This window comes from Cottoperca gobio, unplaced genomic scaffold (genome assembly GCF_900634415.1).
Source record: "Cottoperca gobio unplaced genomic scaffold, fCotGob3.1 fCotGob3_474arrow_ctg1, whole genome shotgun sequence".
Lineage (NCBI taxonomy): Eukaryota > Metazoa > Chordata > Actinopteri > Perciformes > Bovichtidae > Cottoperca > Cottoperca gobio.
Window position 1 is genome coordinate 59,382 of NW_021167028.1, and position 12,097 is coordinate 71,478.

Consider the following 12,097-nt stretch of genomic DNA (forward strand, 5'->3'; position numbering starts at 1 on the left):
CCATGTTGGAGCAGGACAGCAAACAGGCGGCTTTGTTTGAGGGTCTCTGGGTCCCACTGAGGGAGCAGCGAGCTGATTGGCCGATGCAGAGAGAAGTGAACGTGCTGGGGTGTCTGGTTGGACCATGACCTGGATGTAGGAAGGGGCTGATCCATTCACAGCACGGTGGACCAGCACCAGAGTCTGGAAGCAGATTGTAGCCTGGACTGGTAGCCAGTGAAGGGAGCAGAGGAGTGGTGCATTGTGGGAGAACTTGGGGGTTAAAGACCAGTCAGGCTGCTGCATTCTGGATGAGCTGTAGAAGTCAGATGGCTCATGAAGGCAGTCCAGCAGGAGGGAGTTGCAGTATTATTATTATTATTATTATTATTATTATTATTATTATTATTATTATTATTATTATTATTATTATTATTATTATTATTATTATTATGTGTGTATGAAAGCAGTTGTTGATGTGAAGCTGCTGCAGCTTAACAGGATCTCTTTCAAAATAAGAGATCTGATGTGTCTGTGTCATATTTAATGAGATATTTGTGTTGCACTGTAAACAATTAGCAGATTTTCATTGCCGGCGTAGTTTTTCAGCACACCAGAAAATAAATTAAAATTAATTAATTTAATAACTTTCATATAATTAAGGTTAAACAGTTGAAAGGCTTTTATTTTTATAGACAGTGAATTTCCTGTGAGAGTAGAGCTGTACATTTAATCTGAAATCCTGGATCGGAAGTGACCTGGTGAACGCAGGTAACTTGATGGTGTGTGAGCGCGTGAGAGCAGAGAGGCGCTCCGAGGAGAAACTCTGAGTTAACTGAAGAGAAGAAGTTTAAAGTTTAAACTGATTTACCTTCACTTTACTGTCTGGACCCGCAAATATCCCGCCTCTAACCCGGATATATCCCGCTTTTATCCCGGGTTTATCCCGGGTTTCCCTCCTGAGGTGAGCAGCTGTTGTGCCGCCAGGATGCTGCTCTGTAGGTATTTAAACTGCTCCTGTGTCGACATGTTGACTGTCCTGCTGCTGTTTGTGTTTTATCTGTTTATTTATCTGTTTGTCTGGACAGAGATACTGAGATGCAGCAGCAGTGTCACGTGGCTAAACATTACAAAATGACATGTTAATGTTTATTATGTTAAATCCGAAAAACAGAACAAGCATCCATGAAACACAAAGCAACATTCAGAACAAAACACGTTAATATAATTTATCAAACTGACTCCAGAACACAGACCTGATCCAGTCCTGACTCTTTAGGATCCAGATAAACAAACATAAACAGATAAACAAACATAAACAGATAAATAAACAAACAAACAGATAAACAAACAGAATGCTTTGAGCTGCAGGTCGAGAGTTGAACAGGACATTTAAGTATTTCATTAAACGCTTCTTCAGGACGCTGCAGAATGATCTCAGTCAATGTGTATATGTTACTATGCAGACCTGCAGAGAGTCTTCTATTATATTTAATTACCCACAATGCAATGATGGGGAACACATCACAGAATACAGCTGCAGGCTGGACGTGTGAATTCAGTCTGTGTTACTGGAGAATCACACATACACACACTTTGTAACTTTGTTGAATATTTAAATCCTGCATTTGCATCTCTTTGTCTGCAGCTACATGCTTTCATCACCCACTGTGTGTGTGTGTGTGTGTGTTTGATGTTTAAATGTTCAGTTTCTGATTAACTGTGTTGTTTACATTCAGTTGATCATGTGACCTGTAGCATCAGCTGTCTGTGAACTAAACGTTGAATAATCTTTATTGTGTTCAGTCTGCAGCTCCGTGTCTCTGAACACAAACTGCATCTTTGTGATGAAACGTGATCGTGTAGACCAGGGGTATTCAACTAAAATTCTAAGTGGAGGTTGATCGTGGAGGTTGATCAGGGAGGTTGATCGTGGAGGTTGATCGTGGAGGTTGATCGTGGAGGTTGATCGTGCAGATTGATCGTGGAGGTTGATCGTGCAGATTGATCGTGCAGATTGATCGTGTAGGTTGATCGTGTAGATTAATCGTGGAGGTTGATCGTGCAGATTGATCGTGCAGGTTGATCGTGTAGTTTGATCGTGTAGATTAATCGTGGAGGTTGATCGTGCAGGTTGATCGTGTAGATTAATCGTGGAGGTTGATCGTGCAGGTTGATCGTGGAGGTTGATCGTGGTGGTTGATCGTGGAGGTTGATCGTGGAGGTTGATCGTGGAGGTTGATCGTGTAGGTTGATCGTGGAGATTGATCGTGGAGGTTGATCGTGGAGGTTGATCGTGGAGATTGATCGTGGAGGTTGATCGTGGAGGTTGATCGTGGAGGTTGATCGTGCAGGTTGATCGTGGAGATTGATCGTGGAGGTTGATCGTGGAGGATTGATCGTGGAGGTTGATCGTGGAGGATTGATCGTGGAGGTTGATCGTGGAGGTTGATCGTGGAGATTGATCGTGGAGGTTGATCGTGGAGGTTGATCGTGGAGGTTGATCGTGTAGGTTGATCGTGGAGATTGATCGTGTAGGTTGATCGTGGAGGATTGATCGTGGAGGTTGATCGTGGAGGTTGATCGTGGAGGTTGATCGTGTAGGTTGATCGTGGAGGTTGATCGTGGAGGTTGATCGTGGAGGTTGATCGTGGAGGTTGATCGTGTTTCCCGCTGCAGTAAACGAGTCGGCTTTTCTGTTTTTTTCTTGGTGTCACGTTCAACGTCACAAAATGTTGTTGTTATTGTTATTATTATCACAGGTCATTCAGCAGACACTCTGATCCAGACTCACAGTGAACTCACTACAGACAGTCTCTCTGAGCAGCTCAGGTTAAGTTGCTCAGGGGCACAATGGTGCAGCTCTGGTGTTGAACTCACAACCTTCTGTGTTCTGTTTGGAAGCTGTACCACTAGACCACCACCACAAAACAAAACCAGTGACGCAGGGTTAGTAGATAACGGATGTTTCTTCCTTTTGTATCTGTTCAGTCTGTTGGAGACTCGCTGCAGAACGATGTGGAAGATGAAATTACATTTCAGAAGTTATTAAGCTGCTTCAAGACTGACTGTGATGTTTTGGTCCTCTGATGAAACTCTGTGAAGCTGCTTTCCTTTTTCATCGCTCATTTCCTTCTTCCTGTTTCCTGTTTGCTGTTGGGCTCCACTTCCTGTTCGCAGGGACGTCTTGTTCTCTGGGAGGCTCAGGCTGCGGGCAGAGACACACGTCGTCCCTTCTTATATGTTAGAGCGACGTATGAAATACATGATGATAGTCAGTTTTCATGAACGTAACAACATTATGTGGTTTCCTTTAGTGAAGGAGGCTCAGTGTTCCCTAAAGGAGACGAGGAAGGAAGCATCTTCACATTAGAGAGAGTGTGTGTGTGTGTGTGTGTTTTGTGTGTGTGTGTGTGTGTCGGGCATGTCTGTACTCGTTCTTTCTAAATTGTTCCTCTCACTCAGTGAATCGGAGATAAGTAGAGTTTCAGAGTTCAGGCCTCTCGATGCGCTCAGACTCAAACCAGTGTTTGAATCACTAAGTATAATATATTTTCTTCTCCTTCTGCTTGTTCTCCTTGTTCTCCTTCTCCTTCTTCTTCTCCTTCTTCTTCTTGTTCTCCTTGTTCTCCTTGTTCTTGTTCTTCTCCTTCTCCTTCTTCTTCTTGTTCTCCTTGTTCTCCTTGTTCTTCTCCTTCTTCTTCTTCTCCTTCTTTTTCTCCTTGTTCTCCTTGTTCTCCTTGTTCTCCTTCTTCTTGTTCTCCTTGTTCTCCTTGTTCTTCTCCTTCTTCTCCTTCTTGTTCTCCTTCTTCTTCTTGTTCTCCTTCTTCTTCTTGTTCTCCTTGTTCTCCTTCTTCTTCTCCTTCTTCTCCTTCTTCTTCTTCTCCTTCTCCTTCTTCTTCTCCTTGTTCTCCTTGTTCTCCTTGTTCTTGTTCTTCTCCTTGTTCTCCTTGTTCTCCTTCTGCTTGTTCTCCTTCTTCTCCTCCTTCTTCTTCTTGTTCTTCTTGTTCTCCTTGTTCTCCTTGTTCTCCTTCTTCTTGTACTCCTTGTTCTCCTTGTTCTTCTCCTTGTTCTCCTTCTCCTTCTTGTTCTCCTTGTTCTCCTTCTCCTTCTTGTTCTCCTTCTCCTTCTCTTCCTTCTTCTGTTGTCTTATCAGGTCAGAGGTTCTGAAGACGGTTTAACTTCCTGCAACTACAGCTAAAGGCTAACAGCTAAGGGCTAACGTAAGACCTGTCGCTGGTCTTAAGGCAGTTGATAGCCACCGGAGTGAACTACTGGAGCTCTTATGAACCCAGTTACAAGGTGAGAGACATTATTGACTGCTGTAACTGCACGGCTTCACTCATGTATCATCATGACTAATGTAAAATAATTACTAGTGTAAAATAATAACTAATGTACATTTATTAATGTAATTTATTTCTAATGTAAGTTAATAATAATAATAATAATAATAATAATAATACATTTTATTTATAAAGCACTTTTAAAAGGTACTCAAAGACGCTTTACATGTACATATAACATTAGAAATTACATTAAGAAAAACAGGACATCAACATTAAAAATACATAGAAGTAATTACAGATTAAAAGCAGATCTGAAGAGCTGGGTTTTGAATTGGGATTTGAACATGGTGAGATCGGTACAGTCACGGATGTGTTTGGGGAGTGAGTTCCAGAGGGAGGGGGCGGCGATGGAGTTAAGTTAATTACTAATGTAACGTTAAGGCTAAAGAAGCTGTATTGCTCATCGATGGACTGCTGACTATAAAGTGATGCTATGTTAATGAAAGGCGATTTTTCCCTTCCCGTTCACGCCAGTCCAGTCCCGTTCACGCCAGTCCAGTGCACAAGCTTAAACAAACAGGCTGAACATGCATTTTTGCGTTCTGACAAATTAAAAAGAAAAAAACTTGTTTTGCATTTGTAATAAAGTTGTTGTTGATGTGTTGATGTGGAGGTTGTTGTTGGGTGGTGGTGGTCTAGTGGTACGGCTTCCAAACCAGATGATTGTGAGAATTGGTCTCTCTGAGCTGCTCCAGAGAGACTGTCCAGTTATTTCACTGTGAACTCTGGAGTGTCTGCTGAATGACCAAAGAGCTTAGCCAGAAGGCAAAGATCTACCGGTCGATCTTCCTACCCTAATGACCGAAAGAACGTGATCACGGTCTGTGTTTTCTCAGAGGGGTGGCGTCTCCCTTAGAGATAGGGTGAGAAGCTCAGCCATCAGGAGAGACTCGGAGTAGAGCCGCTGCTCCTTTACGTTGAAAGGAGCCAGTTGAGGTGGTTCGGGCATCTAGTAAGGAGCCACCTGGGCGCCTCCCTAGGGAGGTGTTCCAGGCACGTCCAGCTGGGAGGAGACCCCGGGGAAGACCCAGGACTCGGTGGAGAGATTATATCTCCTCACTGGGAACGCCTCAGGATCCCCCAGTTGGAGCTGGCGGATGTAGCCCGGAGAAGGGAAGATTGGGGTTCCTTACTGGAGCTGCTGCCCCCGCGACGCGACCCTGGATAAGCGGTAGACGATGGATGGATGGATGGATGACCTGTAATGTAATTGTGTTGATGTTGTGTTGACTTTGTTGATGTTGTTAAACTGATGTGTGTCTGTGATTGGGGACGATAAAGTTTTCTTGAATGTGTTCTGCAGGTGAGTGAGTGTGTGGGGCGGCGAACAGGAGTTGAGGACGGAGGAGAGGTCACATGGGAAACACACGGCATGGAGGTTAAAGGTCAACTCATCTCAGCACGTGGTGAGAACAAACAATAATAATAATACCCGATAAGTGGTAGACGATGGATGGATAATAATGACGATAATAAATTGTAACAGTAATATGTTTATATTACTGTGTAACATGTTAGAGTAACACAGGTATTAAGAAGACATACAAATTAATAACTTTGAAAAAAAAAAAAACAGACATAAAACATGTTTTACAGGTGAATAACATACGTTTACGTTGAATAATATGTAATCCATTACATTTAATAATATGTAATCCATTACGTTTAATAATATGTAATCCATTACGTTTAGTAATATGTAATCCATTACGTTTAATAATATGTAATCCATTACGTTTAATAATATGTAATCCATTACATTTAATAATATGTAATGGATTACATTTAGTAATATGTAATCCATTACGTTTAATAATATGTAATGGATTACGTTTAATAATATGTAATCCATTACGTTTAATAATATGTAATCCATTACGTTTAATAATATGTAATCCATTACGTTTAATAATATGTAATCCATTACGTTTAGTAATATGTAATCCATTATGTTTAATAATATGTAATCCATTACGTTTAATAATATGTAATCCATTACGTTTAGTAATATGTAATCCATTATGTTTAATAATATGTAATCCATTACGTTTAGTAATATGTAATCCATTACGTTTAATAATATGTAATCCATTACGTTTAATAATATGTAATCCATTACGTTTAATAATATGTAATCCATTACGTTTAATAATATGTAATCCATTACGTTTAATAATATGTAATCCATTACGTTTAGTAATATGTAATCCATTACGTTTAATAATATGTAATCCATTACGTTTAATATGTAATCCATTACGTTTAATAATATGTAATCCATTACGTTTAATAATATGTAATCCATTACATTTAGTCATATGTAATCTACTTCCTTTGTGTGCAGAGCCTCTCACCTGTCCGGACAGGAAGCAGAGGGAGCGAATGGCGGAGTTGCAGGAGAGGAGGCGTGGCCTGCAGGCACTGCTGAGCACACGATTGGCTGAGCTGAGACGCATCTGTCTGCAGGAGGCGGTGAGTGATGTCATAACAGGGATTATCCAATCAGAACCAATGACAGTGTAACGCAGTGGTTCCCAAACCTTCTGTGGCCAAGGCACAACAAAGACCGGTGTTCATATCCGGGCAAAACCCCCTCAGTGTGAGGTAAGAAAGATAAAAACCAAAGGCATCAGGGCGGGTCGTTTGGTTCTGAAGGTCCTCGCCATTCACAGGACTCATCAACCATTTAAAAAATGTGTTAATGTCACTTTATTATATTTGAATATGTTTTCAGAGATCTATGGTCTATTTTATAAAAAAACACCAGTTTGTAAATGTTTTGCCATTTTCTCGGAGATGTGACGGCGTTCAAACAGCCGCCGCTCGTTCATATGGCAGAGGACTAATTGGGTCTTTACAGCGCGGCGGAAACGCAGACAGCAACGGTCTTAAGGAACCGACTTGCTCGCCAATCAATCCACTTCGCTCTAAAGTCCCACAAATATTAGTCAGCTGACATATGAAAACGAAAAAGCACTGTTTTACATTTCTTTTGCGCTCGACTTCTACGGCCAGGCTCAAAGTGCCCGCCAGTAGCTCTCGGATGCAGATTTAAAAAAAAATGGCAGTTGATGACTTCCTGTGAATTGCGAGTGTTTGACCAATCAGAGATGTTCAGCGCTGCAAGCCCCACCCCAAAGTTCTTGAACTTTCAGAAAGTACTGCCCCCCCACCAGGGATCTTATATCTTAATGTAACAGCTGGTTCCTGCAGTCCAATCACTACTGAGTCTCTTCCTGTTGAGTTGTTATTATTTATATATTAAGTTGCTTTAATATGTAAGGTGTGTTTTCCTGCGTTCTCATTGGTCAGGAGCTGACAGGTGCAGTGCCTGGTGACTTTCCCCTAGAGGCGGGGGAAAGACCCCCCTGTGTCCGACGGAGAGGGGGGGCGTCTCGCCAAGGAAACAGGAAGTGTCGAACCGAGGTGAGACATGTGACTCTGACCTCACTTATTATTATGATTATTAAAGGATCAAAAAGTACTGAAAGTTTCCTTCGCAGAAACCTAAAAAATCCTTTACATTTATATACAGTATAATATATATAATATACAGTATATATTGTATATAGTATATACTGTATATAATATATAATGCAAATATATTATACATATAATATATATATAATATATAATATATATATATAATATATTGTATATATTGTATATAATATATATAATAATGCATATATGTTATACATATAATATATATAATATATACTACTATATTATATATATATATTATATATTATATATATTATATAATATAATATATGTTATATATATTATATGTTATATTATTTTATATAATATATGTTATATATTATATATAATATATATAATATTATATATATTATATAATATATAATGTATATATTATACATAATTATATATATATTATATAATATTAATAATATATAAATATTTACATTATATATATATATTATATATTATATATAATATATATATATATAATAATATATATAATATATATATATATATATAATATATAATGTATATATTATACATATAATTATATATATATATTATATATTATATATAATCGGCCAGTGGAAGGAGCACTTTGAGGAACTCCTGAATCCGACTAACACGCCCTCTATGGTAGAGGCAGAGCTGGAAGCTGATGGGGGATCATCGTCAATTTCCCTGATGGAAGTCACTGAGGTAGTCAAACAACTCCACAGTGGCAAAGCCGCAGGGGTTGATGAGATCCGTCCAGAAATGCTGAAAGCTTTGGGTGTTGAGGGGCTGTCTTGGTTGACACGCCTCGTCAACATTGCGTGGAAGTCTGGGACAGTGCCTAGGGGATGGCAGACCGGGGTGGTGGTTCCCCTATTTAAAAAGGGGGACCAGAGAGTGTGTGCCAACTACAGGGGTATCACACTTCTCAGCCTAAAGTCTACTCCAAGGTACTGAAAGGAGGGTTCGGCCGGTAGTCGACCCTCTGATTGAAGAGGAACAATGCGGAATCCGTCCTAGTCGTGGAACAACAGACCAACTCTTTACTCTTGCAAGGATCCTGGAGGGGGCCTGGGAGTATGCCCATCCGATCTACGTGTGTTTTGTGGATCTAGAGAAGGCGTATGACCGGGTCCCCCGGGTGATACTGTGGGAGGTGCTGCGGGAGTATGGGGTGAGGGGGTCACTTTTGAGGGCCATCCAATCCCTGTACGCCCAAAGCGAGAGTTGTGTCCGGATACTCGGCAGTAAGTCGGACTCGTTTCCAGTGAATGTTGGCCTCCGCCAGGGCTGCGCTTTATCACCAATCCTGTTCGTGATTTTCATGGATAGGATATCGAGGCGTAGTCGTGGAGGAGAGGGGTTGCAGTTCGGTGACCTGAGGATCTCATCGCTGCTCTTTGCAGATGATGTTGTCCTTATGGCATCATCGGTCTGTGACCTTCAACACTCACTGGATCGGTTCGCAGCCGAGTGTGCAGCGGTTGGGATGAGGATCAGCACCTCCAAATCTGAGGCCATGGCTCTCAGCAGGAAACCGGTGGATTGCCTACTCCGGGTAGGGAATGAGCCATTACCCCAAGTGAAGGAGTTCAAGTACCTCGGGGTCTTGTTCGCGAGTGAGGGGACGATGGAGCGAGAGATTGGCCGGAGAATCGGAGCAGCGGGGGCGGTATTACAGTCACTTTACCGCACCGTTGTGACGAAAAGAGAGCTGAGCCAGAAGGCAAAGCTCTCAATATACCGGTCGATCTTCGTTCCTACCCTCACCTATGGTCATGAAGGCTGGGTCATGACCGAAAGAACGAGATCACGGGTACAAGCGGCCGAAATGGGTTTTCTCAGACGGGTGGCTGGCGTCTCCCTTAGAGATAGGGTGAGAAGCTCAGCCATCCGTGAGAGACTCGGAGTAGAGCCGCTGCTCCTTTACGTTGAAAGGAGCCAGTTGAGGTGGTTCGGGCATCTAGTAAGGATGCCACCTGGGCGCCTCCCTAGGGAGGTGTTCCAGGCACGTCCAGCTGGGAGGAGACCCCGGGGAAGACCCAGGACTCGGTGGAGAGATGATATCTCCTCACTGGCCTGGGAACGCCTCAGGATCCCCCAGTCGGAGCTGGAGGATGTGGCCCGGAGAAGGGAAGATTGGGGTTCCTTACTGGAGCTGCTGCCCCCGCGACCCGATCCCGGATAAGCGGTAGACAATGGATGGATGGATATATTATATATATATATTATATATATTATATGTATAATATACATTATAATATATTATATATATATTATATATATTATATGTATAATATACATTTAGCATCAACGCTTTTTACCCAAGATGTTTTACGGGAAAACCTTTATAAATGTGTGTGTGTGTGTGTGTGTGTGTGTGTGTCTCAGGAGGAAGACTCTCAGCGTTCAAAGTTAAAGAAAACTTTATTTAGCGGAGCTCTGAGGAAACACAGCGACTCTGAAAACAACACACACCACGGCAAGAGGACTGTACACAGAGGCTGCCACACAGGTAACACACACACACACACACAGGAAGTTGATGAACCTGCTCAGAGACAGAAAATGAAAACATCTAAATATAGCTGGCAGTAGATGAGAAGCCATTGTTTCAGGAAAACGAGGAAACCTGTTTCTTCCTGCCTTTATTCTGAAAATCAAAAGTGTGTGTTTGTGTGTGTTTCCAGATGACACAGTGAGATCAGAGAGCAGCTCGACATCAGACTCCACAGGACTCGATAACGGTAACACAGCTGCAGGATCCGACTTTATATAACAAATAAACTTTTTTATCAGTAATAAAAACAAACTTGTTTTTACCAACTTCAGTCCGGATCAGAAGAGAAACGCACAAAGTCCATTTAATGCCGGGGGGGTTTACCTTCTTGTCTCCACAGTGAGATGAGTGACATATAATACCATATAATATAATATAATATAGTTTGAGCAGGTAACCATGGAAACAGCAGGTCTTTGTCCCAAACAGGAGAAAAGGTTAAATTCTGCTCCAGACGTGAAGCTGAGAGAAAGTATAATATAATAATATGTATGATATAAATCTGCTGTAATGTGTTCATGTTGATATTCAGTTTCCTGTCAACTTCTTATAATAACATCCGTAATGTTTCAGAGGACGGCGTGTCTCAGTGTCGCCCCCCGCCGCTCATCGCTGGTTCTCCAGTGGAAGTTTTTTACCTGAACAAAACCAGGAACTCCTTACACAGCAGGTACACACACACACTCACTCTCACACACACACACACACACACACACACACACACACACACACACACACACACACACACACACACTGTAGAACTCTTAGCTCAGCTGTCCTCACATTAACTAAAATCCTTCTGTTCCTCTCGTCTTTCAGAACTGACCATCCAGAACATCTTCAGAAGCCTCCCCCCCTCACCCTGCCCCCCTCACATCCTCCCCCCCCTCCCCCTCCATCCTCCCCCGCCCCCCCCCACGCTCTCAGGACTCCTCGTCCTCCTCTGATCCGGTGGGGGAGGGCGGGGTCAGGGTGAACGCGGCCCGTCACAGTAACAGCTCCGACGGCCTACTTGACCGCCTCGGCCCCCCAGACCAGGAGGGATTGTGGGTAAACGGTGTGTCGGGGTCCAGAGGGACGAACACCACCGCAGCGTTCAGGAGCTCCGAGACGCTGGCCGACGGAAGGACGAGAGCGAGGATGAGTAATGGGCTAAGTGAGGGGACGGGGCGAGGGGACGGGGGGGGGTACAGCGAGGTGCTGCTGGACTACGTGTGGGGCAAACAGCAGCGCCAGCAGCCCAACAACAGGCAGCCAATCACAGCACACCAGCTCTACAACGGAGCCCCGCCAACATACCGCGCCCACTCCGGCGACCAGCGGCGAGTCAAAGTGACCCGCACCAAGTCCTGCGGCCCCTTCCTGCCGGTGCAGACTGATACCCATGATCCTCCTCTGCCCGCCATCCAGCCGGACCCCCACCCCCACTTGCTGCCCCCCCGACCGCCACAGCTGCCCCCCGCCCAGGACGCTCAGCTGGAGGATGCCACCCGCAGCCTGCACAAGGCGCTCGCCCTGGAAGGTAAGCTCCTCCCACTTCCTGTTCATGGTCAACCTTATTATCACAAATGTGGAAACTTCGGGGGGTCACAGTGCAGAAGTAATAACACCTGAAAATAATCTATAAACACCTGTAGATAACCTGAAAACACCTGAAAACACCTGTAAATAACCTGAAAACACCTGATAACACCTGAAAACACCTGTAGATAACCTGAAAACACCTGAA

General features: G+C 43.2%; 1 protein-coding gene across 10 annotated transcripts in view; it reads left to right on the forward strand.

The window, feature by feature from the left end:
• Positions 1–11,868, forward strand: part of LOC115006087 (FERM domain-containing protein 4A-like) — a 39,613-nt gene extending 27,745 nt beyond the window's left edge. Inside the window, exons 1-9 of one of the 10 annotated variants that reach the window (XM_029428132.1) lie at positions 756–981; positions 4,136–4,281; positions 5,632–5,734; positions 6,673–6,800; positions 7,641–7,754; positions 10,200–10,323; positions 10,499–10,555; positions 10,942–11,038; positions 11,188–11,867. In XM_029428132.1, the coding sequence (XP_029283992.1) occupies positions 5,701–5,734; positions 6,673–6,800; positions 7,641–7,754; positions 10,200–10,323; positions 10,499–10,555; positions 10,942–11,038; positions 11,188–11,344 (711 nt within the window). In that variant the 5' untranslated portion in view covers positions 756–981; positions 4,136–4,281; positions 5,632–5,700 and the 3' untranslated portion in view covers positions 11,345–11,867. The other 9 variants (XM_029428133.1, XM_029428134.1, XM_029428135.1 and 6 more) reach the window with 9 other exon arrangements.
• The last annotated feature ends 229 nt before the right edge of the window (positions 11,869–12,097 follow it).